At 42.2% G+C, this 14,148-nt stretch overlaps 2 protein-coding genes across 2 annotated transcripts; both read left to right on the top strand.

The window, feature by feature from the left end:
* On the top strand, window positions 1-11,949 carry LOC118410533 (sorbitol dehydrogenase-like). The gene is made up of 5 exons (XM_035812291.1): window positions 1-141; window positions 664-729; window positions 1,034-1,209; window positions 10,722-10,843; window positions 11,692-11,949. The coding sequence occupies exons 1-5, from the start codon at window positions 12-14 to the stop codon at window positions 11,849-11,851; spliced, it is 654 nt and encodes a 217-aa protein (XP_035668184.1). The 5' UTR covers window positions 1-11; the 3' UTR covers window positions 11,852-11,949.
* On the top strand, window positions 1,220-3,550 carry LOC118410534 (sorbitol dehydrogenase-like). The gene is made up of 2 exons (XM_035812292.1): window positions 1,220-1,890; window positions 2,759-3,550. The coding sequence occupies exons 1-2, from the start codon at window positions 1,658-1,660 to the stop codon at window positions 2,916-2,918; spliced, it is 393 nt and encodes a 130-aa protein (XP_035668185.1). The 5' UTR covers window positions 1,220-1,657; the 3' UTR covers window positions 2,919-3,550.
* Window positions 11,950-14,148: the final 2,199 nt, after the last annotated feature.

Here is a 14,148-nt window from a genome sequence, read left to right as displayed (position 1 = left end):
CCGGAGTTAAAATGTGTTCTAGGCTCCCGGACCATGTGAGTTACGAGGAAGGTGCTCTGCTGGAGCCCCTGTCTGTGGGTGTGCACGCCTGCAGGAGGTCAGGGGTCACTGTTGGCAGCAAAGTTCTGATCTGTGGTGCAGGTAAACGTATTTGTGCTTGTACAAAGCTGAAATACACTTGTAAATCTGTATATATGACCGGAATATGCTGGTGGCAAAGTGCAAATTAGATGGTTAGCGACCCATATCTCTGGACCAAGAGCTTTCATTTGGATTTCGAATCCTGGCTGTATGTTTTCATTCACTGGTGCCAAACAAAGGGTGGTAGTTATTAGAAGCGTGGTCCACCGTGCATTGTGCTTGTCAGAAATATCTAGGAGAACTCGTCCTTTACAATGAACCCGTAAAATACTGTACATAGTGTATGTCTTCTGTGTCACGACCAGTTCTTTTACTGAAACAACCCGAGAGGGGCGAGTAGAACAGAAAGAAACAACATCATCCCGACTCACGGAATTCGAACCCGCGGCGAATCCGGGCAGCCGGATCACAAATCCAACGTGCAAACGCCAAAAGCTCATAGCTGTTGGCGTGGTCAGTTTGGCAGCCTTGAACCCCACTGTTATATTACTCTTCACAAACACATTGCTGTTTTTGTCCCAGGTCCCATTGGGCTGGTGTGCCTCCAAGTGGCCAAGGCGATGGGTGCAGAACAGGTGGTCATTACAGGTAATTATAAGCAAGTATGCTTATACCAAAACTAAAAAAAAAAAAAACACTTGGCCATTTTTGAGCAGCAACTGTATCTACATAATATATACACAAGTATATTGGAATGTATGTTACTCCTAGAAATCAGTCAAACTAATTCTGTCCACGCTCAGATATTCCTCGTAAAAGTCGTAAGAGTATTCCTTCCCCTCGAAAGTTACCATTTCCTTAGACTAGATTATGCTGTTTGAAACAATCAGACAGCCCCCCCGAAAAGACTGCAAACACTACAAAGGAGTATTGTTTATCGTTACAAATACAGATATTGACGCCAAGCGGCTGGAGTTTGCACGTCAGATGGGAGCTGACGTCACCGTGCACGTGACGTCACGTGACGGGCGGGAGGTAGCTGACCAGGTGGTGCAGGTGCTTGGGTGTAATCCTGACGTCACCATAGAGTGTAGCGGGGCGGAAACCAGTATCCACGCAGGCATTTATGTAAATTCATTATAAAACTATTGTTTTTGCTTTATCATTCACATCACTTCACATAAAATTGAAGTATCGTTTTGTGTGAGTGTGTGTCTGTCTTTCAGTGTGTTTGTATTTCCGGTCAGCATAACTTTAGAAATTGGACTGCAACATCTTATTTAATAAAGATTTGAAAGATTTCATTGGGAAGACATAGGTTAAAGTAGGTTTTTGCCCTCTGATGTGTAACCTTGGAACTGCAGAGATTTCTGTAGCGGTTTGGCAGAATTCCAAGACCAAAATTGCGCCTTCAGTATTTAGTATTTTTTTCAGCGGTATTGAAGCGCCAGCTAGTGATCATCGACAGTACTGCAGCCTTGACATCGTCGATTGGCCTATTCATCCTTGAAACAAAATAACGACAGAAAGGCGTCAGAATCCGAAAGAAGTAGCATCCGTAAATGCTGACGGGCCAATGTGGGGGATAATAACGAAAACAGGTAAACGAGCTAACCTCGATCAGTTAATCTTATACTTTATGGAAGGACGTGAATCTTGCTCGGATATTGGTTGCTGGGTTTTTCAGGCCACCGAACCGGGAGGTGTTCTGATGATTGTCGGGCTCGGCCGGCCCATGGCCACAATCCCGCTCCTTGACGCCGCTCTGAAGGAAGTGGACATCCGGGGGAACCTCCGCTACGCAAACGAGTATGGGCAAATATTTCCTCCTGGACTAAGTACAGTTAATATTCATACCGCACATAACTTTTGTTATGTTCTTCTTTTAAATGCTGGCGAGGGTTAAAGGCATTAATAGAAAGGTAACGTCTGCAAGCAAAATACATGATTTTTTTTACCTTCACATGGCCTAGCTAAACTTCATCCGCAGTTTATTCTTATCCTTAGAAACATACAGATGTGCGTATGGTGACCAGCCTCTCAAATCCTATCGTGCCACTTGCTACATTATATCATAAAACACCACATGGTGTTTGTTACTTCTAATTACCAGTGATAGTCCACGTCATCGAACTCGTCATTTGTTTGGAACGGAAGAAGAAATGTTGCATAAAGAATATGTTCCCCTCGTCATACATGTAAACACAGATACACACTTAGTCTAGCATTTGTGAAAATGTATGGTTACTTTATTGAATGTTTTTACAAAGATGTAATGTTCGAAATTATCTATTTCTCTCTCTCTCTCTCCCTCTCTCTGTATCTGTCTGTCTCTCTCTCTCTCTGTGTCTCTCTCTCTGTCTGTATCTATCTCTCTCTGTATCTATCTCTCTCTGTCTCTCTCTCTCTCTGTCTCTCTATCTCTCTGCCTGTCTCTCTCTTTCTGTCCGTCTGTCTGTCTCTCTCTCTGTCTCTCTCTCTCTGTCTGTATCTATCTCTCTCTGTCTCTCTCTCTCTGTCTCTCTATCTCTCTGCCTGTCTCTCTCTTTCTGTCTGTCTTCTCTCTCTCTCTCTCTCTCTCTCTCTCTCTCTCTCTCTCTCTTTAAGCCTCAGACGATGAATGCCTTTTTTTGCTCAAATTGTGACAGATGTTTAAGATACCTGTGTTTCCGTACAGTTACCCGACAGCCCTAGCGATGATAGCCTCGGGTCAGGTGAACGTGAAGCCGCTGGTCTCCCACCGTTATAGCCTGGAGCAGGCGCTGGAGGCCTTCGAGTTCGCCAAGAAGGGCGAAGGGATCAAAGTCATGATCCACTGTGACAAGACCAAGGCCTGATAGCGTATGTTGTTGCTGTGGGCCTGGGGATACACGTACAGAGTGGTGTACCGAAAGTGAGAAAAGAAACAAAAAAGAAACGAAATTGAGCGAAAAGGAACGAAACCGTACTGAGTTGGGTCACCTATCTAGTTAGGATGACATAATCCACTTGGACCGTTTAAAAACGCAAAATAATGTCATTTGAGAGAGTATTTGTACGTTTAAGGTTACAAAATTGAACAAATGTGTGAGCGAATTAAAGTGGTGATCAACAAGTCTCACCATGGCGTGCAAATAAGTTTGAAGAAAAGAAAAGTATATATCAGTCATTTTAGTTCTAAATTGTTCAAGTAATTGAATATAAAAATAAGAACATATTTGAACCATATGTGTTGGAAACCGTGATGTTACAAACTGCACAAATTTTAGAAGAAGTTTCAAACATCTTTGTATATTTTTCACTGTTAAAACTTATTCATGATGTGCACGATGATGTTCCAAATGCAATGTAGTAGCTTTGTGCTATTGCCCCCCCTACAAAAGTAGATGCTTTTCCGAAATTCTTTACAACATTGGGAATCACCCCAAATGTCGGGGATATGGAAAACTCCTTTTTTCATGAGTTTTCTGGATTTTGACGTTCTTTCATACGTCATCACTGTGCGAAAGGGTGTGATTTCCGGACAAAGTCGGAGTTGCCATATTTTTGGACATGCTAAATATTCGGACTGTGTCCGGACACGATGTTCAATATTTCCCATATCTGGAAATATCATGATTCAGAAATTGTCTTGTTGTGTATCCGGACAAATAAGACTTTCCTCTTTTTCAAGATACGCGCCATTGACGTTTCTTGCCTCCGAATACGTAATATGCTTTACATTCTTTACATATCAAAGGGCTTATATTCCGACAAGGAATACCCGGACAAATTAGGAGTTTCCACGAAGCATGATGTGCATCATTTCAGGACCATTGTCAGACGGCATTTTCATATTCATTATGTCTCAGAATATCATGAGTCAGGAAATGTTTCGGCGCATGTCCGGACGGATTGAAATTCCTGTTCTTCCGAATACGTGTTAGGGACATTTCATGTTATTCAAATTCAAGTTACTCTCTTTCCTTCCATTTACGAGACATATCCGCGACAGATATTCCATGGATTAGTTTTAGGACAGATTCGGAGTTAGCAAATTACATGACATGTTACATATTCTGACCGTTTCGATAAAGGTTTTCTATACAATTTCAATTGCGAATCGGTGATTGTTTCGCTGCGCATTTGAACAAATAAGACTGGAATTTTTGTCGAAATTTTCGCTGCTCCCGACTTCATATTCCGTTCTGCTTACGAGACATATCCAAACAGAAACAATCCAGGGATCAATTTTCGGGTTTAATTAATAACAAGTTATTTTTCATGTCATACACCAATCTGAGATTGTTTCGTTGCGTATCCTAAAAATAGGTTTCCTGTCTTGTCAAATACACGTCATTAACGTTTTTGCTTCTGTATGTGTATTTTTATTCAACAATGGGTATGCCCGATGTCTATGTATATATTTTACTCTTTAATTTTCTGGCAATTGAAGCTTAAGCCTCCATATACATGTGCAAATTTACAGACACCAACATTCCCAAACAAATGACACATGAAACAATCTTTGTGATGGTAACAATTACGAGTCAAGAATTATTGTTTCTTTTCATTTCCGGACAATATCAAAAACAAAATTCACTCAAAACACTCCACACCAGCGGTGCAGTTTGGGATAGGTCCATATCCGGACAATATCATGAACAAAATTCACTCAAAACACTCCACACCAGCGGTGCAGTTTGGGATAGGTCCATATCCGGACAATATCATGAACAAAATTCACTCAAAACGCTCCACACCAGCGGTGCAGTTTGGGATAGGTCCATATCCGGACAATATCATGAACAAAATTCACTCAAAACACTCCACACCAGCAGTGCAGTTTGGGATAGGTCCATATCCGGACAATATCATGAACAAAGTTTAGTCAAAACACTCCACCCCAGCGGTGCAGTTTGGGATAGGTCCATATCCGGACAATAACATGAACAAATTCACTCAAAATACTCCACACCAGCGGTGCAGCGTGGGAAAGGTCCATATCCGGACGATATCAGGACACAAAAATTCACTCATGACATTGAATACCAGTGTTGCTGTGTGGGAATGGTCCATATCCGGACAATATCACGAGACAACTTCACTCGTAAAACGGTATATAAATGCAAGCTGTGCAAAGTGCCAAGCAGACCAATACGTTGGCATGTCAACGGTGCGCCAACTGTGGCAACAGGACCGTGCCGTGTGTGTTTGTAGCAGTCGCTGCAGATAACAGCCTACACTGCGCCACAGCGTTGCGTGCAACTTTTAAACTGGTAAGTACATGATGCATTCATTCACAAAAACTTTCTTGCACATGCGTTTCTGTGAAACAGGCATGATGGATGGCACTAACTTGCTTGAAACCATCTGGAGAAGTCCTTAGTACGTAACAAGACTATATTAGGAAGTCACATGACTTGACTAGATAAGAAAGTAACCAATAGTAGACCAGCTGGTGACAGCAGTTAGGTTTGAAACTCATTTACCGCCCGCCGCTGAGACCCGGAGGTGAGTACAAGTAGTGTAGCTCTTTAGTACAAAGATTGTATACACATGCCAGTTATCGTTCTTAGTTCCGTATATAGCTGTCGTCAAATGCCTTCCCAGTGTTTTTTGTAAAGATTGTTGCATGATCTTGGCATGATAGATCACTTCTCTTTCAGTTAGAACCCCCGCGTGTCATCCCTTAGGGCTTGTTTACAAATTGCCTGTTCCAAAATTAGTTAAATTCTCCTATCATGTTGTGCTGTAAGTGCCGCTGCTTCTATACTTTACGTCCAACTTTCCTGTCCTGTTGTTTTGGCTGGCTAAATCTTTAATAGGACCTTGGTGCTATTATTAAAGGACCAACGTGATTGCGTGCATGTTCAAATTCCGTTGGCTTTGTTGTTTGGAGGTCTTTAGTCAACCATCTGTGGCGGGCGCCATTTTAATGATAATCGACTCCAGATTCCTGCCTTTGTCCCCGTCTTGTCCTGCTGTGATTTTTCTGGCCGTGTTGTTGGAACACTTTTACATGTACCGTTCTCGGGCTCAGGGCAGTTAAAAATTCAAAGCCGTTTTTTTTTTCCATTTCAGCCGCTGAGCGATTATTACCCAGTCGCCTGCCCTGCCAGTGCCGTCGTATCCTGCCAGAATCGTCCCTACTCTAAAGACGAACAGCGCCTAGACTTCACAATGGAGCGGACAGCCCTCGAGACGTGTCGTCAATATTCCGAGATTCCAAAGCATCTTCCGTCGCCAAAGACCGTCCACTGCCACCAAGACGCAGAAGAGGGCGCCCCGGACGATGATTCCACAGTCAACACGACGACGATACGGACGTATGACAGAGGACACTGAAAATAGAACTGATTTCGTAATGACATTTTATCCTAAGAATTTTGATTGTATGGTACATTTGTATATAGGGATGTTTCGGAATACTGTACATTTGATATTGTACATTTAGTCTGATCTGTTTTGTTATGATGTGATTGACCTGGGCTTGATCATTGGACCTTACAGTGAACTGTGAAATTTTGGCTTCGTTGTTGAGTTCCACTTTTTGTATGTAAAAGACATGTAAGACCAATGAGGTTGTAGTGAGCTATAACTTCCTTGGTAAGACTAAGAGACAAATGCATATTGATTTGCCCCTTGGCTTTAACATGATCTGTTCCTCTACATAATGTATTTGTTGTGGTACTTGTGTCATCTGATTTATACAGGAAATTCTTTGAAAGGCTTTCACAAAAGGTAGCCTTACCGAGTTAGCATTTTCGGAGTTAAAACGGACAGGAAACGTTAAATATTAGGTATTTAGCATCGTAAAGTTACTGAATATTCTGAAATAAGGTGTAGTATAATGGTTCCTATGTTGTTTCAGTATATCTTAAGTATATGCAACCTTTCCGGGACGTAATAGTTCCGGACGCAATCAGAAAACATGAAATATTCGGAACGTGTTTTGTCTCCAAAGAATCCGAGAACGTTCCATTACTTGGGATCCGGATATGCGACATGATTATATGGTCCCATTCTTGACTCCTGAAATTATTCGGATATATACGAATTATAGGAAACGTGTTTTGTCCTCAAAGACGGTCCGAAAACGTTCCATTACCGGAAATCCAGATATGAGGCAGGAATTAAATGGTCCCGTTCCGGACTCCTGAAATTATCCGAAAACGCAGGGGAGTCATGTCAGATTTCGTCCGGATATTGTCCGGATATATCCGGAAACGTTCCCAATCCGGATGTATACAAACATAGAAACGTCCGGAAATCACACCCTTTCGCACAGTGCATGGAGTCAAGATTACAAAGTATCCGTTACTTTTATCACTTGAAATGCATATTAAAATCCTGGACAGAAAGTAGAACGCCATTCAATTGCCCAAGTTACTTAGTTACTTTTCCACAAGGCTTTAAAACAAAGGGAATCACCCCGAATGTCGGAGATTTGAAAAGCTACTTTTTCAGTGTTCTCTGAATTTTGACGTCTTTTTATACGTCATGTCGTCAAGATTACAAAGTGTTCGTTACTTTTATCACTTGAATTCAGTACTAAAATCCATGTAGAAAGCAATTAGACTGCCAAAAATTACTTAGTTACTTTTCCACCAGGCTTGGAAACAATGGAAATTACCCCGTGACAATTGACGGCTCTTAATTTCCTCCGCAAGTTCGCGAAAATTCGCCTTCTAAAAAATTCAAAAAAGAAATCATAGTTTGACTTTGCTATTGATAGACGCGTGAATAAAAAGTAATTAACAAGAATCCTACACTTATCATATAAGCCAACAAACTTGCTTTCGCCGCATAACGTTACAATTTGTGCAAGTTTCGTTATGAAAATTCTGATACTTGTCAAATCATGCAACGTCATGAATATGTATGGTAGTCTTCTGCATAAAGAAAAACTTCAAATAAAAGATTGCAAAATGCACGGATTTTTTCTCCGCCTTTTTGTGAACTTGCATAATATTGTCAGCATAGATACGTGTACCTCTGAGCACGGTGGTAGGCCTAGGAGGTAGGTCTATAGGTATAAAAACCATATTGGACTTTAGACACAAAAAGTATAAGTCTCGTCCGACTTTCTTGACCGCAGATGAAGACGACCCTGATCTTTCTTCTTGTTGCCTCGGCCTCGAACAAGCCTAAAGTGACTTTCAGCAGTCACGTCGTCCCATCTGATGACTGCCGAAAGCCATTTTAGGCTTGGCTGAGATATGGGTAAGAAAACATTCATGGCTGCTACGCTGGGAAGGTTAGACATTCAGATATCAAAAGACATCGCAAGTACAGTCAAACCTGCCCGAGCGACCACCTCTTCTTGGCGACCACCTGGCCATTACGACCGCTTTTTCTCTGTCTCGAAAATTTTCCCCATTGACGTAAGAATTAAGCGACCTCTTCACAACGACCACCTGGCCAACGCGACCGTCAAAAATTGGGACCAAATCCCTGCCCATAACGACCGCGTCATTTTCAAATATTGAGGTGTCATCGATTTCTAAAGATAACTAGCGCGATTTTGTGCTGAATTCGGCCAGTTTCCGTCGGATTTTGACTACCATTACGCTGTTATGTTAAAAAAAATATGGCGGCGGATGCACGTGCGTGTGCTTGCTATTTGCCATTAAACACAACGGGCCATTTAAACTATACATCGGACATGTTGTGAGTCGACACTCTTCTAACCGACCACCTGACCAAATCGACCGCTTTTTCCCCAGTCCCCCGACTGGTGGTCTTGGGCAGGTTTGACTGTAAATAAGGCTGAACTCGTTTCGTCCTACACCCACCCCCCCGCCCCCCGACGATATACTATGTATATCATGCTATATGGTATAAATCTGTGCCCGTCTACCCTTTGGCAAATTCGAACGAATGGTCTTCAACATACCATGCGACTTCAAACCGGAGTTAAAATGTGTTCTAGGCTCCCCGACCATGTGAGTTACGAGGAAGGTGCTCTGCTGGAGCCCCTGTCTGTGGGTGTGCATGCCTGCAGGAGGTCAGGGGTCACTGTTGGCAGCAAAGTTCTGATCTGTGGTGCAGGTAAACGTATTTGTGCTTGTACAAAGCTGAAATACACTTGTAAATCTGTATATATGACCGGAATAGGCTGGTGGCAAAGTGCAAATTAGATGGTTAGCGACCCATATCTCTGGACCAAGAGCTTTCATTTGGATTTCGAATCCTGGCTGTATGTTTTCATTCACTGGTGCCAAAGGGTGGTAGTTATTAGAAGCGTGGTCCACCGTGCATTGTGCTTGTCAGAAATATCTAGGAGAACTCGTCCTTTACAATGAACCCGTAAAATACTGTACATAGTGTATGTCTTCTGTGTCACGACCAGTTCTTTTACTGAAACAACCCGAGAGGGGCGAGTAGAACAGAAAGAAACAACATCATCCCGACTCACGGAATTCGAACCCGCGGCGAATCCGGGCAGCCGAATCACAAATCCAACGTGCAAACCACAACGCCAAAAGCTCAGAGCTGTTGGCGTGGTCAGTTTGGCAGCCTTGAACCCCAAAGTTATATTACTCTTCACAAACACATTGCTGTTTTTGTCCCAGGTCCCATTGGGCTGGTGTGCCTCCAAGTGGCCAAGGCGATGGGTGCAGCACAGGTGGTCATCACAGGTAATTATAAGCAAGTATGCTTATACACTTGGCCATTTTTGAGCAGCAACTGTATCTACATAATATATACACAAGTATATTGGAATGTATGTTACTCCTAGAAATCAGTCAAACTAATTCTGTCCACGCTCAGATATTCCTCGTAAAAGTCGTAAAAGTATTCCTTCCCCTCGAAAGTTACCATTTCCTTAGACTAGATTATGCTGTTTGAAACAATCAGACAGCCCCCCCCCCCCCCCCCCGAAAAGACTGCAAACACTACAAAGGAGTTTTGTTTATCGTTACAAATACAGATATTGACTCCAAGCGGCTGGAGTTTGCACGTCAGATGGGAGCTGAAGTCACCGTGCACGTGACTAGCCGTGACGGACGGGAGGTAGCTGACCACGTGGTGCAGGTGCTGGGGTGCAACCCTGACGTCACCATAGAGTGTAGCGGCGCTGAAACCAGCATCCATGCAGGCATTTATGTAAATTCATAATTTATAAAACTATTGTTTTTGCTTTGTCATTCACATCACTTCACATAAAATTGAAGTATCGTTTTGTGTGAGTGTGTGTCTGTCTTTCAGTGTGTTTGTATTTCCGGTCAGCATAACTTTAGAAATTGGACTGCAACATCGTATTTAATAAAGATTTGAAAGATTTCATTGGGAAGACATAGGTTAAAGTAGGTTTTTGCCCTCTGATGTGTAACCTTGGAACTGCAGCGATTTCTGTAGCGGTTTGGCAGAATTCCAAGACCAAAATTGCGCCTTCAGTATCTAGTATTTTTTTCAGCGGTATTGAAGCGCCAACTAGTGATCCTTGACAGTACTGCAGCCTTGACATCGTCGATTGGCCTATTCATCCTTGAAACAAAATAACGACAGAAAGGCGTCAGAATCCGAAAGTAGTAGCATCCGTAAATGCTGACGGGCCAATGTGGGGGATAATTACGAAAAACAGGTAAACGAGCTACATGTAACCTCGATCAGTTAATCTTATACTTTATGGAAGGACGTGAATCTTGCTCGGATATTGGTTGCTGTTTTTTCAGGCCACGGAGCCGGGAGGTGTTCTGATGATAGTCGGGCTCGGCCGGCCCATGGCGACCATCCCGCTCCTAGACGCCGCTCTGAAGGAAGTAGACATCAGGGGAAACCTCCGATACGCAAACGAGTACGGGCAAATATTTCCTCCAGGACTAAGTACAGTTAATATTCATACCACACATAATTTTTGTTATGTTCTTCTTTTAAATGCTGGCGAGAGTTAAAGACATTGATAGAAAGGTAACGTCTGCAAGCAAAATACATACTTTTTCTTTACCTAATCACATGGCCTAGCTAAACTTCATTCGCAGTTTATTCTTATCCTTAGAAACATACAGATGTGCGTATGGTGACCAGCCTCTCAAATCCTATCGTGCCACATGCTACATTATATCATAAGACACCACAAGGTGTCTGTTACTTTTAATTATCAGTGATAGCCGTCCGATCCACGTTATTGACCTCGTCATTTGTTTGGAACGGAAGAAGAAATGTTACATAAAGAATATGTTCCCCTCGTCATACATGTAAACACAGATACGCACTTAGTCTAGCATTTGTGAAAATTCATGGTTACTTTATTGAATGTTTTTACAAAGACGTAATGTTCGAAATTATCTATTTCTCAATATATCTCTCCCTCTTTCTCTCGCTCTGTATCTGTCTGTCTGTCTCTGTCTGTCTCTCTCTCTGTCTCTCTCTCTGTCTGTATCTGTCTCTCTCTCTGTCTCTCTCTCTCTGTCTCTCTCTCTCTCTGCCTGTCTCTCTCTTTCTGTCTGTCTGTCTGTCTCTCTCTCTGTCTCTCTCTGTCTCTGTCTCTCTCTTTCTGTCTGTCTGTCTGTATCCCTCTCATACACCGTATGACTGACTGTATCTCTCTCTCTCTCTTTCTCTAAGCCTCAGACGATAATTTTTGTTTTTCTCAAATTGTGACAGATATTTATTAAAGATACATGTGTTTCCGTATACGTACAGCTACCCGACAGCCCTAGCAATGATAGCCTCGGGACAGGTGAACGTGAAGCCGCTGGTCTCCCACCGCTATAGCCTGGAGCAGACACTGGAGGCCTTCGAGTTCGCCAAGAAGGGCGAAGGGATCAAAGTCATGATCCACTGTGACAAGACCAAGGCCTGATAGCGTATGTTGTTGCTGTGGGCCTGGGGATACACGTACAGAGTGGTGTACCGAAAGTGAGAAAAGAAACAAAAAAGAAACGAAATTGAGCGAAAAGGAACGAAACCGTACTGAGTTGGGTCACCTATCTAGTTAGAATGACATAATTCACTTGGACCGTTTAAAAACGCAAAATAATGTCATTTGAGAGAGTATTTGTACGTTTAAGGTTACAAAGTTGAACAAATGTGTGAGCGAATTAAAGTGGTGATCAACAAGTCTCACCATGGCGTGCAAATAAGTTTGAACAAAAGAAAAGTACATATTAGTCATTTTAGTTCTAAATTGTTCAACAATTAAAGATGAAAATTTGAACATATTTGAACCATATATGTTGGAAACAAGTTGCAAACTGCACACATTCTAGAAGAAGTTTCAAACATCTTTGTATACTTTTCACTGTTAAAACGTATTCATGATGTGCACGATGTGCATGATGTTCTAAATGCAATGTAGTAGCTTTATCCTATTGCCCCCACAAAATAGATGCTTTTCCCATTTTTTTACAACAATGGAAATCACCCCAAATGTCGGGGATATGGAAAGCTACTTTTTCATGAATTAATGTTTTCTGGATTTTGACATTCTTTCATACGTCATGGCGTCAAGACTACAAAGCGTGCGTTGCTTTTATCACTTGAATTTCATACTAGAGCCAAAGGACAGAACATTTGACTGCCAAAAATTACTGAGTTACTTTTCCACAAGGCTTTAAAACAATGGGACTCACCCCGAATGTAGGGGATCTGGAAAGCTACGTTTTCAGTGTTGTCTGGATTTTGACGGTTTTTTAATACGTCATGGCTTCAAAATGACAAAGTGTGCGTTACTTTTATCACTTGAATTTAGTACTCAAACCCATGGACAGAACGTAGAAAGCAATTGGACTGCCAAAAATTACTTAGTTACTTTTCCACGAGCCTTTAAAACAATGGGAATCACCCCGAATGTCGGAATCTGGAAAGCTACTTTTTCAGTGTTGAGAGTCTGGATTTTCACATTCTTTCATACGTCATGGCTTCAAAATTACAAATTGTGCGTTACATCTATCACTTGAATTTAGTACTAAAACCCATGTAGAAAGCAATTAGACTGCCAAAAATTACTTAGTTACTTTTCCACAAGGCTTTAAAACAATGGGAATCACCCCGAATGTTGGGGATTTGAAAATCTACTTTTTCAGTGCGGCCGTATGGAATTTTATACGTCATGGCGTCAAGCTTGAAATGCATGCTAGAACCCTGGACAGAACGCCATTTAATTGCCAAAAACTACTTAGTTACTTTTCCACAAGGCTTTAAAACAATGGGAATCACCCCGTGATCGTTGACGGCTCTCAATTTCATCCGCAAGTTCGCGAAAATTCGACTTTGTTATTGACAGACGCGTGAATAAAAAGTAATTTACAAGAATCTCACACTTTTCATCACTATTTTCTTTTATTCTCCTGTCGAATCGACAGATGAGTAGGCAGCCAGGCATTTTGCCGGAGGGTTCGGTAACCTGTTTGACTGACCTGCACATGACTTTTTATGGTGACGGAGGCGTGTGCAATTCCTTCTCCACCCTCCCGTCTACTGGAGCACTAATTCTCACAGGGACAGAACTGTATGACACGTGTGAGACGGCTTCAGCAGATGCAGCTTTGTTGTTGGGAGTATCCATCTCCTAGGAGAACTTCCGACAAAGGGTGCAAGGGGTTCCTCCTACCCCTGACTCGTGTGTCGTGGCGGGTGCGTCATCATTATATTATCATTATATAAGCCAACAAACTTGCTTTTGCCACATAACGTTACGTTATATGATTCTGATACTTATCAAATCATGCAACGTCATGAATATGTATGGTAGTCTTCTGCATAAAGAAAAAAACTGCAAATAAAAGATTGCAAGATGCACGGATTTTTCCCCGCCTTTTTGTGAACTTGCATAATATTGTCAGCATAGATACATGTACCTCTAAGCACGGGGGTAGGCCTAGGAGGTATAGGTCTATAGGTATAAAAACCATATTGGGCTTTAGACACAAAAAGTATAAGTCTCGTCCGACTTTCTTGACCACAGATGAAGACGACCCTGATGTTTCTTCTTGTTGCCTCGGCCTCGAACAAGCCTAAAGTGACTTTCAGCAGTCACGTCGTCCCAGCTGATGACCACTGAAGGGCACTTTAGGCTTGGCCGAGACATGGGTAAGAAAACATTCATGGCTGCTACGCTGGCGAAGGTTAGATATTCAGATATATCGAAAGACATCGCAA

This window comes from Branchiostoma floridae, chromosome 2 (genome assembly GCF_000003815.2).
Source record: "Branchiostoma floridae strain S238N-H82 chromosome 2, Bfl_VNyyK, whole genome shotgun sequence".
Taxonomy (NCBI): domain Eukaryota; kingdom Metazoa; phylum Chordata; class Leptocardii; order Amphioxiformes; family Branchiostomatidae; genus Branchiostoma; species Branchiostoma floridae.
Note: the sequence above shows the minus strand (reverse complement) of the source record. Positions and strands in the feature narration are given on the sequence as shown.

Bases quoted from the DNA above. Each gene is read 5' to 3' on its own strand.
- LOC118410534 (XM_035812292.1), top strand. From the start codon at position 1,658: ATGTGGGGGATAATAACGAAAACAGGTAAACGAGCTAACCTCGATCAG. The intron at 1,891-2,758 runs GTATGGGCAAAT...GTTTCCGTACAG, and splicing joins AACCTCCGCTACGCAAACGA to TTACCCGACAGCCCTAGCGA.
- LOC118410533 (XM_035812291.1), top strand. From the start codon at position 12: ATGTGTTCTAGGCTCCCGGACCATGTGAGTTACGAGGAAGGTGCTCTG. The intron at 730-1,033 runs GTAATTATAAGC...TTACAAATACAG, and splicing joins AGAACAGGTGGTCATTACAG to ATATTGACGCCAAGCGGCTG. The intron at 10,844-11,691 runs GTACGGGCAAAT...GTATACGTACAG, and splicing joins AACCTCCGATACGCAAACGA to CTACCCGACAGCCCTAGCAA.